The 15,662-nt window shown below is 24.0% G+C and overlaps 6 protein-coding genes across 7 annotated transcripts in view; 3 read left to right on the top strand and 3 right to left on the bottom strand.

The window, feature by feature from the left end:
• LOC122855406 (calcitonin gene-related peptide type 1 receptor) overlaps positions 1-1,952 on the top strand; it is a 51,491-nt gene extending 49,539 nt beyond the window's left edge. The window contains exon 13 of one of the 2 annotated variants that reach the window (XM_044156723.1): positions 244-1,952. In XM_044156723.1, coding sequence (XP_044012658.1) covers positions 244-291 — 48 coding nt within the window. In that variant the 3' untranslated portion in view covers positions 292-1,952. The remainder of the gene's footprint in view (positions 1-243) is intronic. The other variant, XM_044156722.1, reaches the window with a different exon arrangement.
• A 1,228-nt stretch (positions 1,953-3,180) lies between these two features.
• On the top strand, positions 3,181-5,541 carry LOC122854011. Its single transcript, XM_044154423.1, has 7 exons — positions 3,181-3,534; positions 3,626-3,770; positions 3,850-4,202; positions 4,271-4,527; positions 4,607-4,902; positions 4,969-5,137; positions 5,211-5,541. The coding sequence occupies exons 1-7, from the start codon at positions 3,181-3,183 to the stop codon at positions 5,518-5,520; spliced, it is 1,884 nt and encodes a 627-aa protein (XP_044010358.1). The 3' UTR covers positions 5,521-5,541.
• A 309-nt stretch (positions 5,542-5,850) lies between these two features.
• On the bottom strand, positions 5,851-7,759 carry LOC122855403 (transmembrane protein 19). The gene is made up of 6 exons (XM_044156718.1): positions 7,172-7,759; positions 6,999-7,100; positions 6,639-6,926; positions 6,469-6,573; positions 6,159-6,374; positions 5,851-6,083 (listed from the first exon to the last, which is right to left on the bottom strand). The coding sequence occupies exons 1-6, from the start codon at positions 7,320-7,322 to the stop codon at positions 5,929-5,931; spliced, it is 1,017 nt and encodes a 338-aa protein (XP_044012653.1). The 5' UTR covers positions 7,323-7,759; the 3' UTR covers positions 5,851-5,928.
• Positions 7,760-7,900: 141 nt separating this feature from the next.
• LOC122855402 (Golgi-associated plant pathogenesis-related protein 1) lies at positions 7,901-9,270 on the bottom strand. Its single transcript, XM_044156717.1, has 5 exons — positions 9,056-9,270; positions 8,782-8,941; positions 8,559-8,693; positions 8,334-8,485; positions 7,901-8,253 (listed from the first exon to the last, which is right to left on the bottom strand). The coding sequence occupies exons 1-5, from the start codon at positions 9,115-9,117 to the stop codon at positions 8,043-8,045; spliced, it is 720 nt and encodes a 239-aa protein (XP_044012652.1). The 5' UTR covers positions 9,118-9,270; the 3' UTR covers positions 7,901-8,042.
• A 2,208-nt stretch (positions 9,271-11,478) lies between these two features.
• Positions 11,479-14,072, top strand: LOC122854009. The gene is made up of 8 exons (XM_044154422.1): positions 11,479-11,993; positions 12,083-12,227; positions 12,323-12,675; positions 12,743-12,852; positions 12,928-12,999; positions 13,080-13,372; positions 13,440-13,608; positions 13,669-14,072. The coding sequence occupies exons 1-8, from the start codon at positions 11,499-11,501 to the stop codon at positions 14,012-14,014; spliced, it is 1,983 nt and encodes a 660-aa protein (XP_044010357.1). The 5' UTR covers positions 11,479-11,498; the 3' UTR covers positions 14,015-14,072.
• A 110-nt stretch (positions 14,073-14,182) lies between these two features.
• LOC122855401 (eukaryotic translation initiation factor 2 subunit 2-like) lies at positions 14,183-15,646 on the bottom strand. Its single transcript, XM_044156716.1, has 6 exons — positions 15,491-15,646; positions 15,292-15,390; positions 15,046-15,205; positions 14,766-14,959; positions 14,403-14,687; positions 14,183-14,310 (listed from the first exon to the last, which is right to left on the bottom strand). Exons 1-6 carry the CDS (start codon positions 15,503-15,505, stop codon positions 14,266-14,268), a joined length of 798 nt encoding a protein of 265 aa, XP_044012651.1. The 5' UTR covers positions 15,506-15,646; the 3' UTR covers positions 14,183-14,265.
• Positions 15,647-15,662: the final 16 nt, after the last annotated feature.

Raw genomic sequence — 15,662 nt, 5'->3', positions numbered from 1 at the left:
TATAAAATATTAATTTTACAATATATATTTTTTGTTTTATTTATCAGAATGAATTAAAGTTTTGATGATAATTTAAAAAATTTGTCAATGGCACAATGCGGACTAATAAAAATCCCAATTAATTAATTTGTGTACACCAATGAAAAGCATGAAGAAAAAAATAAAATAAAATAAAATAAAAGTTCGTATTGTGTTAATGACACCGTCCATGTAGAGTCCATTGTGGGTTGTTGACTGTTTCAGTTTGTCCGATCAACTGCAGGTCCGATGGCGGGAGAGGAGAAGGTGTGACTATCAATTAGAATTACCAACAATACAAAAAGATGGTATACTCGTAGAAAATCATAATTCTCCAATAGTCATTTCAACTCGTAATGATAGTAACAGGATTAAAAATTCACGAGGACTTATCAAACGTAATGACTCAGCCTACGATGTCAATCAGTATCAGACACAGTGTTGATTCTACTGATAGCAGATATTATAAGACTGACAAATAAATAAAAAAAAATATATAAAAAATAAGTAAGAAAATATAAGTCAAGGGTCTTCCTGGTGAATGATTATTATTATCTCATCCTTCGATGACATCGAAATATATTGACTCGATCAAGTTTTATCTTTATTTATTTTTACCCTCTTTTGTTCTGGTTCAGCTTTTTTTTTTTTTCATTCTAGATTAATCAGCAACTCGAATAATCAATCGAGGCTTTTTTTCACCAAAAAAAAAAAAAAACTGCTTTAATTTTATACCGACAAATATTTGTTTACTATCCATTTATTTTCATCGCTTTATTTTCAATGGTATTTTTTTTTTTTTTAATTTTGTAATTTAAAGAATTTTTGTTTAATTAAAAATAAAAAAAAAAGGGTTGAATTGAATTGAATTTTATTAATACGTGATACTTCATAATTTGTATATTTCAAGTATTTATTTTTTTTTGTTATTATCGCATTTTGTTTGATAAATAAATAGTCCTTGAAAAAAGAATTTAAATGGAAAAACTATTGATACCGGATTGATATTAATCGGGTAAATATTAACAGTTTAAATTTCTACAATTTATCTCATTGAATAATATATAGAATTGAATTTAATATATAAATACCAATTATGTATAACACCTGATAAATTAATATGAATTTATACACAATATTATTTTTGGTAAATAATATATAAAAGTAAATATAATTGAATAAGTATTTTAATAAACTTTTTTTACATTTCAATTAATTATTATTCTAATTATTTTCCATGCAAATTAGTTGAACTATTTTTTATTTAGTTTAATTGAAATTACAAATTAAAAATGAGTTGGAAATAATTTAATGGTTTAATATCACAACAAGTACTTGTTTTAAAATAATATTTTATTTTTATTTTAAACTTAGTTATTATTGCAGTAAATTAAAATTGTAAAAAAATGTAATTAGTATGTCATAATAAAATAACTATTTATTGTGGAATAACCAGATTGTACTTAACACACAAAATAAAATATTTTAAATACACAAATTGCTAAATCAATAAATAAATTCAAAAAATCATTAATATTATGTACAAAAATAAATAAATAAATATGTATAAATGTTGAAAAATTGTTTTGAAAAAAAATAAAAAAGAAAAAAAAATATATTAGATAGTTTAAACAATTATCCAGTCAATTTGTGTTTTAAAAAAAATCAAGAATATTAATAAAATCTTTAATTTATGTTGTAAATGTAATATATAACTATATATAATTATTATTTTTTAAAAAAAATAATTGTTTAAAGAAATAATGTCACTTAATTCATATCAATGAAAATAAATCAATTGTACAGTTTAATTTTTTTATATTTAAATATCAGTAATAACTTACGTCTGACGAAAAAAAAGAATTATCATTTCGACGATATATATATCATGTTGAATTATAAAAATAAATAAATAAATAAAATTATTAAATGTGTTTACAGCATTGCTTTTAATTTAATTAGTTTTAGTGTATTTGCCTGTAATTTTTTCTAAGCAATGTAAAAAATGAGCTCTCTCTTTCTCTTGTCATGGGTTATATTCAATAGAATAGAACTCCGACAAAAATGACGGCGAAAAAAAAATCCTTAGATTGTAAATTGTTGTAAATTTTATTTTTCACCGTGAATTGCAAATTTGCAATAAATTGGACTCCAGGAACAGAAGATTATGGGGGTCGGTTTTGTAGTTAACTATACAAAATAAAGTTGACTGTCAACTACAAAACCAGCTCTAGGTCTCTAGTCTCCATGTTTGCCGATTATATATGTAGTCAGTCGATCTTTTCTAATCTCTTATATACACCTGTTGCATTTTGCAATCGTTGCAAGTTGCAAACCAAGAAGATCCTTGATCCTTCAACCCTAAATTAACGTCACATTTATGTCAATATATTTTATTTGATTTACTTTCAATGCAGTTTTTATAATTTAACTAATTTATTAATTCAAGTAAACATTATTCAATTTCTTGTGTTTAAATATATCTTAGACTGATCCAAAGTTATTTTGTTAAATTAATATTTTAAGTCTTATTATTTAATATTATAACATTTCTTGTGTGAATATTATAATTTTATTTTCACCACAGTTCAAGGTCGTTTTAACAGGTAAAATAAGAGAACAACGAAATTGCCAGTTATTCAATATAATATTTATAATTAAACCAATATAACTGTTAAATAAAATGATTAGTTTTTGCAATACATGTGTGTGTGTGGGGGTGTGTGAAAGAGCATATATTTTGGCGTCTATAATAGTTCTCGACCATTCAAGTATCACGTTTTTAAATTATGTAACTATCCTGGTTTATACATGATATTTAAAATACCCCTTTCATCCCCAAAATAATGCAAAAAAAAAAAAAACTCATTAAAAAATTTAAAAATTATATATTCAATTAAACCTTACAATTTTTAATTATTTACGTATTTATTAAATTAACATTAGTGTACCCTCTCGAATTATGAAAACCTAATTTATGAAAAAAAAATTTATAAATAATAATTGTATTTTTCAGTTTGGATAATAAATATAATTTTTTTAATAATGAAAAAATATCAATTGATATTAATTTTTTTAATGTCATATAATTTTATAAAAATTATTGAATGCTGGAGTGCAAACCAAAAAAAATCTGAACCAATCATTAATTCACCCGATCCAATGATACAGAGTATTATTTATGAATTTAGAGATCAACATAAATGGGCATCTTATGATAATAAAATATTAGATAACGACACACGTAATATTTTCAATGAAGTATATAAGTTTAATAAGGATAGTGAAGATCTAATGGACTTACTTGATAAAATTTCCGATAGAATTGAAAAATCTTGGATACCATTTAATGAACTTTTAAAATCTCCTGATAATGTAAGTTATTCAGAGTTAGAAAAACATTTTAAGGTTGTATTATCAGGTGGTGCAGGTAGTCTTGTAGAATCTATGATAGAAATAGAAAAGATAGCAATAAAAACATACGATACACTCTATTCAATGGATCGACTAATAGAGGTAATATTAAAATTTAAAAATAAAATAAATAAATTTATAAACTAAAAAGATAAATAATATTATAATGTTTCAATCAATTTTTTTTTTTTAGGATACTGAATCTCATTTTTGTGGTAACTATCCTATATTACGTCAACAACATGTTATTCAATTTTTCGATGTTGTTTCAAATAAAGCATTCAAGGCTTATAACTTCATAATATCAGCAGATAAATTTATGGAAAGACGTGGAAAAGGTATAAAAAAAAAAATTAATTTAATTGAATGAGATAAAAATTAAAATACTTAATGAATTTTTTTTTTGTTATTCAATAGTAAGTTCTTTTTATGAAACCTACCTATTAGTAAATAGAGCAAGATTTTCGTTACAATATTCTGTTGAGTTCGCACGTCATATAATACACCATGTATCAAGAAATATAAGGTCATGTAACAGGGATGCTGATATTAAAGATAAAACATATGTTGAATTAACTGGACCATCACAAGGTTTTATATTTGATTCATTAGCAGTTCTTCAAGGAATTAGTTGTAAAGCATTCAATGGTAAATATGATCATTGTAAACCTAATGATCCATTATGTTTGTCGCATACTTGCTCAGCAGATGGTGGAGTTCTTAAAAATTGTGAACAAATCAGTAAAAAGTCTATGGCTTTATGTCTATCAGTAAGTCATATATATATTTTTTAATTTTTATGTGGAAATTAAATTATTTATATTACTTTTTTCAACAGGAAGATCCATCAAAACGTTATTTATCAGCTGTAAGTGATTTAAAAATATATGGAAATCAATCAGCAGCTAAACATTGTCCACTAAATTATATGAGGAGACAAAAGAAATGGAAAATGGTACGTCCCGTAGGCCTTAGTGAACTAAATCTTATACCAAATGAATTTTGTTATTGCAATTGTGAAAGAAAAAAATGGAAGCAAGGTGATGTTCGATCAATATCTTTCAATTGGGCTTTAGCTGATACTGAATCAAACAGGTAATTAATTTTTTTATTTACTTTAATTATAAAATACTAAAACAATTGATCAATTAATTATTTTTTTTTATTTATTAAGGGTCATTACTAATTTGCGATTTGAAGAAAAAAATGGTATGATTTCATTGGTTCCACAAACTGGTGTTCTTTTGCCTGGTGGATTGATTGATCAAAAAACAGTTGAGTGGACTAGAACTTATAGTCCAGAACCTGTTTTTAAAAATGATAATTTAGTGGCATATTATCATCGATTTCAAGAAGGAAAGGAATCGAGCACAAGTTATATGGAAGTTGATCATGATTTTATGTATATATCAAGTGGTTTATCAATAAACCTTGATGATATAACTGTTCCAAGAAGCCATGTTATTGTCGGTATGTAGACATTATCATTTTTCATTTGATATTTATTAATTTCAATGATGATTGTTAATTTTTAAGGCGTTCGATTAAATAAGGCTGAATCACGTGGAAATGTAAATGATAAAGGCATTGAATTATCTGTTAAGTCGATGCAGTTTGATCCTAACAGTGGTGAATTATCTAGAACAAGAAAACTTCATATTGGTGCAACAGATTTTATGCTAAATCAATTTCAACACGCAAAAAGGTAAATGATTTAAAAAATAAATCATTAGTTTTTTTTTTTTAAATGATTCTATAAATAATTTATTTTCATACAGACAAGTCATAAATCTTGGTGACCCAAATACACCAATATCAAAGCCAAGTAAAAATACTGATATTTCAGTACCTTATCAACGAGTTGAATTTCGACAAACTAATAAAAATGATGATCTTGGACAATCATTTGTTCCATTTATTGATATAAGAGGAGCCAAAACAAATGTAGCAATGCCACTTTCAACAATTAGTCTTTATCACAGAGGCTGTGCTGAATCTGGTGGTTTTATTGCATTGAAATTTCAATCATTAGATATTGCAGATTATTTTGAACGAGTTATTAATAATAACTTGTCTCGATATATTTGAAGAAAAAAAAATAGTTTACTTCAAGATCATAATCCTCCATACCAAGGTATAATTATTTTGTAACCTGGTTGAAATTTCCTCTGACTTATTCAATACTTCTAGCATTTTTTAACTATTATAAATATAACTTTAAAAAATATATGTACAAAAAATAAAACCAGTATGAAATAAATTCTTATTTTTCAATTATTAACAACCCAACTAAAATTCCATTTTTTTAAACTGCCAATTAATAAAAAAAAAAAAAACAATTTATTTTCAAAATAAAGTCATTGTAAATAATTATTTATAAATTTTCTATATTTATATTTTTTATTGATCAACTGATTAAAAGTATTTGAAACTATGAAAAATAATGTACATATATTTTTTCTTGTATAAAAGGTCTTTTTTTTTTTAAAAACATTTTTAGGGCCACATGAAGTTGGCTATTCTTGGAAGTGTAAGTGCAACACCAATACTTGACAAAAGATTAACACTATGATTATCCAATATTTGTCTACCACATATATGTTTAATTCCTTTTCCTGGATGTTCAACAACTTGTCCAAGTTCATTTAAACCTTAAATAAATAAAATAATTGAAATGTAAATAAATATTATTATCACATGTATATTTTTTTGATTGTAATACTAACCAGAATATTGTAAAGTTGCACCAATAAGTGAATCCAAAATACTTCCATAAAATCCACCAACAGCACCAACAATAATTATTGGCCATTGTGATGGAGCATGCTCTAAAAGTGCAGTATCAACAGTATACAAAACAGCTAAATAATGAGAAATACCAAGCGCCAATCCACCCAGCAAAGACATTATTAGACCAATCCATGAAACACCTCCATTTGTTCCTTGTAATGATAAACAAAAAAAGCTATTATCATCATCATCATCATTGTAATTATTATTTGTTTACAATGTTGGAAATAATTTGATGATAATTACCTCGTGGAACACGTTTTCTTGTTGTTATTAAAAATGGATCTGAGCTACCAATAACTGTACCAAATTCAGATGCCCATGTATCACCATTGCAACATGCAAATGCACCTAAAAAATATATGTTATATATAGATTATTCATTAATATTTTAATAAATATAATTATGTATTTACCTAATATTCCCATTGATATCCAAGAACTTCTGTAATCTTTATGAAAATCAATTGGTCTTTCACCACATCCAACATCAACAAGATATAATAATGCAAGTTGTGATGCCATTCCTCCATTACATAAAACTTGAATCCAATTTCTTTGTCCACCTTCTTTAAAATCAGCTTCAATTTTACGTTTTTTATGTGAACGAAATTTTGTTGCTAATGATGAACTAACAAAAAATGTCATAAGACATGCTAGATGAGCATAATTTGTCAGTGTTAATATAAAACCCATTGCTAAGCCTAAAAGGAATGTTAATTGAATTATTGATTTATTTATTGAGTTAATAATTTATATTTAATCTATCAAATTACCTAAAATTGATCCAGTAAGATCAAGTGATTTTCTCTTTAATCCCCAGACTGCAAATACAATGGGAATGAGTACTGAGACAAGCCATCTCCAGGGTGAAATAACTGTAATAAAAAAAAATTAATAAAGAATAAATTATTTAATAAATAATTGCATGAAAATTTTTGATAGTTACCTTCATAGTGGCTATCTTCTTCAGGTGTCAAGTTTGAGTAAACAACATTCATAATCCAAAGTAATATTGACACTGGAATGGCTATTGCTGAAAGTAAAACTGGTAAAAGTACCTGGGATTTTTTAACTTCATTTGTTCCTTGTTTAATCATTTTGTTTTCTATTATTTATATTTTCTTAATAATGTTTATGTCCACTTAACAATGTTTAACCTTAAAAACTTTTAAAGATAAACACTCTCTCATCAATATTGATGTTGATATAAATATCAGCCACGTACTTATAAAAGTAGAAAGTCAACGAGTGTATAAATTTCGATAACTCATAGATTAAAAAATTAATGTTAATTTTTAATATTTTTTAAATTTAACATTTGTTTACCGGTATAATTTTAATATAAATATCAACATTTAAAAAATGTAAACATCCTCATTATTATCAAGTATAGTATGTCATAATTAAAATTGTTTTTAAAATATTAACATTGAGCAAAAATAAAAAACAGTTTAAAAAATAAGAGATTAATAAATAAAAAATTCGTTTTGTAATGATCCAAATTACGTGATTGTTTACTTGAAAAAAAAATTGATAATAAAAAAAAAAAGAAAACAATAATCAAAACAATTTATTTGCGCATGCTCAATAATCATCGAAAAATATGTGTTAGAAATTTTATTTCGATTGGAAATTTATGTTATTTCGATTGTTATTCCAGCAGTATAATAATACCTTGTATTGTTATTATTAATTAATTTATTTATTTAAATGTTAAATAATCATAAAATACACTTTGAAATTATTTTTTTTAATAAAATATATAAAAAATTATTTATAGCACTTAATTATAGTAATGAATAATTTTTTAATTAATATTATTTGCATGGTTTTAATACATTATTGCCAAATGATCCTATGAAATTTCCAGGTGGATTATAATTACATACAACATAAATTTCTCCCTTGCTGTTACGTGAAAAACCAACTCCCAATTCAGTGCTGTCTTTCCAAACGACCTGGGTAAAATGACCAGTTGTTGATGCTGATCTGTCTGTGCCATATTTATAATCCTTAATTTCAGAGTACCTAGGTAAAAATAATAATAATTATTACTACTATTAAAATTTAAATATAATAAAATTAAAAAGATGAAAATTATTATTTACCATGAAACAACTGCTTCATCACCAGTCACTAAACACTTTGGATTTGAGCTCCATTTAAAATATAAATTTTCTCCATACTCTGAATTTTTTCTGTGCTCCATTTTACCCATTTTTGCTAATTTAGTTGCCCACTCTTGACTGAATTTACATAACTATTAAAAAAAAAATAATAATTGCATATTACATTTAATTATTTACATAAATTTATCAAGTTAAAATAAATACCTTGTCATTAATTTTTAATGGTGGTACACCATGAATGTCTCTGTAGTAATTATGTTTTTCTAAACATGCATTTATAAATTTTTCATCTATCTGTAAGCATCCTTGAGATTTTTCACCACTAGCTTGTTCAATTTTCTGTTTAAAAAAAATAAATAATAATCACATGTTAATTATCATAAAAATATTACACAAATTTATTTTGTAGTGTAAATTTTTTTTGTACCTTAGTTGATGGAAGAGCAGATGATGATTTGGTGGAAACAGGTGATGATATTGATCTGTTGAATGATACTCCATCAACATGACCACTGCTGGAAACACTGGATTTATATTGATATGATGTTTTTGTTATTCCTGATGAAGTTGATGATGTACTTGACGAACTGTAAATACACAAAGTGACTCAAAATTTAAAATACATCCACTGAGTAATTAAAAAAAAAAAATTTAATAATGCAATTAATAATCAACATAAAGTTAAAATATAAAACACTTACTTTTCATTTTGAACAACTGTAACAAGTGTTTTTTTGGTTTTTCCAAAATTAAAAAATGACATTGTTTATTGTAAAAAAAAATAAAAACAATATATAAAACTATAATATATATTAGAACTTTGTTTGCTAAAAAAATACAAGGAAATGTATACTAAAATGATAATGTCTCATCAAGAGGAAGTTTGCTGTTTAAGAAACTATATGCTTAATGTTTTATCAACGAACGAAGCTTTTTTTATATACTCCTTATCAATATCGAAAGTCAATTTTAAACCGAATGAATCACTTTACTGATTATTTATATAAAAATATATATTTTAAAACTCATAGCTCACAATACATATTAAGATAATAATATATTAATTTTTTATTTATGTCTAATCTTTATTTATATCTATATTTTGCAGAATTGATTATACCATATTTTTCAAGAATATTATTCCTTATCCAATTATTTATCTGAATTATATATTTTTTTATTGATTATCGATATTTGCAAATTATTAAGCCAGGAAAAATAAATATAAGAATTTCAGAATATAATCATAATATTGCTAGGAAAAAAAAAATAAAGTTGACACTCATTATTATGATTAAAATATTTTATTATTTAGTTGAAATATATAAATTTTTTTTTTTAATCATACGATGAAAGTTGGCAATTTTTATCTTTGAGTTTATTAATAAATTTTTAACTTGTTTTTAATGATCTAGCTATTTCAATCAGAAAAAGTTATAAAATAAAAATAAGGCCAAATGTATTATTTTTATAAATTTTAATCTTTTTTTGTCTTATTCATTTTTAAATATTTAAATTTATATATTTATTGGGTTACAGTGGTATAAATAATTTTTTTTTTCTAATTTTATATATTTTTGTTAATTTAGAAATTTCTGGTCAGTAAATAATTTTATTTTAAAAATACAATCGATTTTATAAAAATAAAAAATTCATTAATATCGTCAATAAAAAAAAATCTATCAATAGATTATTTGTTCTATTTATTAATGTATATTTTAAAATTATTTTTAAAGAATATAATTTTAACTTGAAATTTTATTTTTATTTTTATTTATCAGTAATCAATTTATTCATTTAATTTTTTTATTTGAAATTGATAAAATTAAATGCAATATCTTGGCAATCAAAATCAGCAAAAATTATATAAAATTTTTTTTAACATTGAAAATTTATTACTCCAAAAAGTTGAATGACTTTCATGGAATATATTTTTTTGATATTTGTCGAAACACAGGGATATCATAAATAATTCCATTCGTCAAGGCTTTATTCCACATATACGGAAAAAATAATTTTTTTTTTTAAATTTTATAATAATAAAATTGATACATAATTGTGCAGAGATGATAATATAATATTTTTCAAGATACTAGGAAATAAAAAAAATGTTTTACCTTGGAAATAAAATCTATTTACTCGTCAAGACATGATAAGATTTTTTAGGCAAATAATAATGATTATGATTTATGATAGACCAATTATATTCAAATTTAGCATGTGGCTTTGTTAATATAACTAACACATTAAAAAATTTTTATATAATTATTTCAAATGACTTAGTTTAAAAAACAATACATATAAATCAAACGTTTATTTCGGGCTAATTGACTTGCTATAAAAACCACCCACTTATTTGCCACAAGTATCAGTTTCGTTTTTAAGTTGCCAATCAGTTAATCCAAAGGTTCATCATTTAGCCAGAATTTTTTTTTTTTCCTTCATTCAAATTATTGGTAAGCAATAAAATAATTTAATTTTTTTAATGATCCATACTGTAAATCAATAATAATTAAATATTTTAAAAAATTAATAATAATTATATATATTAAAAAAAAAAAAAAAAACTAAACATGCAAGAATAAATTGAGAATATTTTCTATTGTTGCTATTAAATGGTTTTTATTGTTTAAATTTTTAACCATGTATTAATGTTAAAGTTAATTAATTTTTATTGCATTTCTTCATTAAATAATTTTTTGTTTTTCAATTGTATAATTTTCTTTATATTTTTATTAACAAAAATAAAGAACAAATTATTTATAAAAACATTTATTGATCATGTATTTTATTTTGCAAAAATTAAATTAAGTCAACAAATTTATCTTTTTTTTTTAACTGTTTCTAAACGCTTCGTGGTGCTGCGTGGCAGTTTAAAAAAAAAAAAGGGGGAATATGACAAACTACTCTAATTATGTACATAGATAACGAGAAAAAATAAAAAAAAAAACTTAATTTGCTTTTTTAAAAATAAAATTAATAAATTTAAAATTTATATTTTCAATTAAACTGTATAATTTTTAATTATTTTACTATATTTATTTAATTTGCATCAAAGTAATCTTTCAATTTATCAAGATTAATTATGGAAATAAATTTAAATAATTGTATTTTTCAGTTTCGACAATAAACATAATATCAATAATGAAAAAATGTCAATTGATATTAATTTTTTTAATGTCATATAATTTCTTAAAAATGATTGAATGCCATCATGGAAGAGCAATAAGAGGCCTAAAACTAGCTCGACAAATAAATTTTAATCTAACAGCAGTTGTTACACCAGAGCCAATAACAAAGAGTATCATTGATGATTTTAGAGATCAATATAAAATAGGAATTATTAATGATTCAATATTACGTAATGATACACGTAATTTATTTAAAGAAATTCTCAAAAATAAAAGCCCAGATTTAATGGACTTACTTGATGAAAATTTCGATAGAATTGATGAATTTTATATACCATTTAATGAACTTTTAAAATCTCGTAATGAAGTAAATTTTTCAGAATTAGGAAAATTTTTTAATGTTGTATTATCAGATGGTGCAAATGGTGTTAAATATGCTCTTAAACAAATGGAAATAACAGTAAAAAAAATATTAGATACAATTAATTCAATTGATGAATCAAAAAAAGTAATATTAAAATTTAAAAATAAAATAATTAAATTTATAAATTAAAAATATAAATAATATTTGGATGTTTCAATCAACTTTTTTTTTAGGATTCTAAATCTCGTTTTTGTGGTAGTGAACCTGTATTACGTCAAGAAAATGTCTTTCAATTTCTTAAAGTTATTGTTAATAAAACATTCAGTGGACATTACTTGATAATATCAGCAGCTAAATTTATCACAAGATCTGGAAAAGGTATATAGAAAAATATTAAAAGAATTAAAAATAAAAATACTTGATGATTTTTTTTTTAAATTTTTTAATAATAATTATTTTATGTTATCCAATAGCCGGTTATTTAAGTAAAATGCAGGAGATGGTAGAAGTAGCAAGAAGAGAAATACTAAGTTATACTAATCTTGTACGTAATGCAATGGAAAAAACATCAAGAGACATGGGTTCTTGTAACTATGATGTTGATATTAAAAATAAAACATATCTTGAATTAACTGGACCATCACAAGGTTTTATATTTGAATCATCAGAAGTTGATGAAAGATATTCATGTCAATCATTCAATGGTCAACCTGATCATTGTGGACCTCGTGATCCATTATGTTTTTTGCATACTTGCTCAGCAGATGGTGGAGTTCTTCAAAATTGTGAAACTATCAGTACAAACACTATGGCTATATGTCTATCAGTAAGTCATATATATATATTTTAATTTTTATGTAGAAATTAAATTATTTATATTACTTTTTTAACAGGGAGATCCATCAAAACGTTATTTATCAGCTGAAAGTAATTCTCAAATATATGGAAATCAATCAGCAGCTAAACATTGTCCATTAAATTATATTAAAAGACAAGTAACATTGTATCCCTTCATGGACCAAGTAAGTCATATTCAATATAATTTACCAAATAAATTTTGTTATTGCAATTGTGAAAGAAAAAAATGGAAGAAAGGTGATGTTCGAGCAATATCTTTCGATTGGGCTTCAGCTGATATTCAATCAAATAGGTAATTAATTTTTTTATTTACTTTTAATTATAAAATACTAAAAGAATTAATTAATTAATTATTATTTTCATCAATAAAAGGGTTGTTACTAACTTGCGATTTCGTGAAAAAAATGGTATGATTTCATTGGTTCCACAAACTGGTGTTCTTTTACCTGGTGGATTGATTGATCAAAAAACACTACGCTGGATTTTACCTTTCACTCAAGAACCCATTATTACAGAGGATAAACTATCATATTATTATCCAGCTGATAAAAGAAATCCACTGAGTGGACAAACACTGCATGCTGGTAAAAATTTCATGCAGATAACAAGTGGTTTATCAATAAATCTTGATGATATTACTGTTCCATCAAAACATGTTATTACTGGTATGTTGCTATTATTATTTTTTATTTATGTATATATTAATTTTAATGATGATTTTTAATTTTTGAGGTGTTCGATTGAATAAGGCTCAATCACCTGAAGATGTGAATGAAAATGTCATTGAATTAGTTGTTAAGTCAACAGAATTTGATTTTAAAACTGGTCAATTAATAAATTTAAATGAAACAGAGTTATCTGGAACGACATTTATGACAGCAGAATTTGCACAGACAAAAAGGTAAATAATTTTAAAAATTATTCTAAAAGTAATATCATTAATTAATTTATTTTCTTATAGGCAAAAAATAAATCTTGGTGAAACAAATACTCCAATATCAAAACCAGGTGAAAATACTGTAATTTCAGAACCTTATCAACAACTTGAATTTCGTCAAACTAGTAAAAATGATGATCTTGGACAATCATTTGTTCCATTTATTGATATAAGAGGAGCCAATACAAAAGTAGCAATGCCACTTTCAACAGTTAGTCTTTTTCACAGAGGCTGTGCTGAATCTGGTGGTTTTATTGCATTTAAATATCAGTCATTTGATATTTCTGAATATTTTGACAACTTTATTGACTTGGCTTTATTTGTTGACGAAACAAGTCATTCAAATTTTTATCACTCTTTAATAGAATAAAGGAATAAAGGGCCAACTTTTAAAATTATATATTATTTGAAAAAAAAAAAAAAACAAATGTTAAAGTATGAAATATTGCATTAGTAAAATAAAAATTACACAATTGAATTAAATTTGATATTTTGTTTGAGCATGATAGGCAGGATAAAAATTATTGACACTGTACACAATAATAATTTAATGATTGAATCAAAAAAAATTCCATCTATATTTCATTATTTTATATTTCCATTTTACAATAATAAAAATATTTATGTTTCTCTTGCACGTAGAGCAGCACGTTTTCCAGTAACAGCCTAAATAAAAATAATACAAAAACAATTATAAATCAAGTTAAGCTTAATGAAAAAAAATAAATTATTATTGTCAAATAAAAATAAAAATTTACCTGGAAACCAGATTTGATATTTGCTACTGAACATCTTGATCCACATGTTTCACATTGAAGGAAAAATATACGTGTATCTTTTTGTAATATAGTATCAGGCGATCGACACGTATGACAAGTCACGTACTCTTTGATATATCGCCTTAAAACATTTTCAATTTGCTTTTGCTGAAATCTTCCTTTAATAATCAACTGACTATTACCATCAACAGAGCCACTTGTACCCAATTCAGCCAGTAAAAAGTCTAACAAATGCTTTGGCTGTCTGTGCAATGTTTTGCAAATCTACAACAAACAATTAATAAAAAAATTTATAGCTTTTATATTGATTGTAAAATAATTAATTAAACAATAAATATTTACCTCAGTAAAGTTGACAAATGAAGTTTTTTTCGATCCAATACGAACAACTTGTGGTGGTCGCATAATAAACTTTTGTTTTTTACCAGCAACCATGTCTGGATTTTTTTCTCTCATAATATTGAAAATACGTTCCAACAATTCTTCATGAGTATAATCTCTCTCATTATCAACCCATGCTTCTTCCTCAACAGTATCTTAACAAAAAAATTAATAAATTTTCAATTAATAATTATAAATAAAATGCAAATATTATTATTAAAAATTAAAAATTAATACTAACCATTGTCTCGGTTATCAGTATTTGTATTTTCTTCTATTTTAACTAAATCAATCAATTCCTTCTTCTTCTTCTTTTTTTTTTTGGTGTTTGCAAAGTCCATATCAAGGTCAAGAATGCTGTCAACCTTGGCAGCTTCATCTGGGTTAGGTTGAAGTGATTCCTGTTAAAATAATTATCAACAAATAAATTAGATTGATCATCATTAAAATATCAATATGCAATAAACATAACTAATTAATTATTAACCTCAGTTTCAGGTTCTTCTACTGCAGCAGTATCACGATCAAAAAGTGTTACAATCTTCTTCTTCTTCTTCTTTTTCATGGTAACATCAAAATCAAGAACCTAAAAAAAAAAAATCATAATAAAATTTGATATTTTTTTCATTTTATTTTTAATATTTTAACATTGTTGTTAATATTTTTTTTTATATATAAAAACTTACATCTTCTTCAGCCATTTTTATTATTTTATTATTTATATTTTAATAATAAATAATTTGTTTAAACAATTAATTGTTTAACTGTCAATCTGCTCCAAAATTCCGGCTTGTTCAGAATTCTTGCATCAGATCAGCATCAGGGTTGCCACGCCAGATTTATTACCATGGAGAGTGT

Source organism: Aphidius gifuensis, linkage group LG4, assembly GCF_014905175.1.
Source record: "Aphidius gifuensis isolate YNYX2018 linkage group LG4, ASM1490517v1, whole genome shotgun sequence".
In the NCBI taxonomy this organism is placed as follows: Eukaryota; Metazoa; Arthropoda; class Insecta; order Hymenoptera; family Braconidae; genus Aphidius; species Aphidius gifuensis.
Note: the sequence above shows the minus strand (reverse complement) of the source record. Positions and strands in the feature narration are given on the sequence as shown.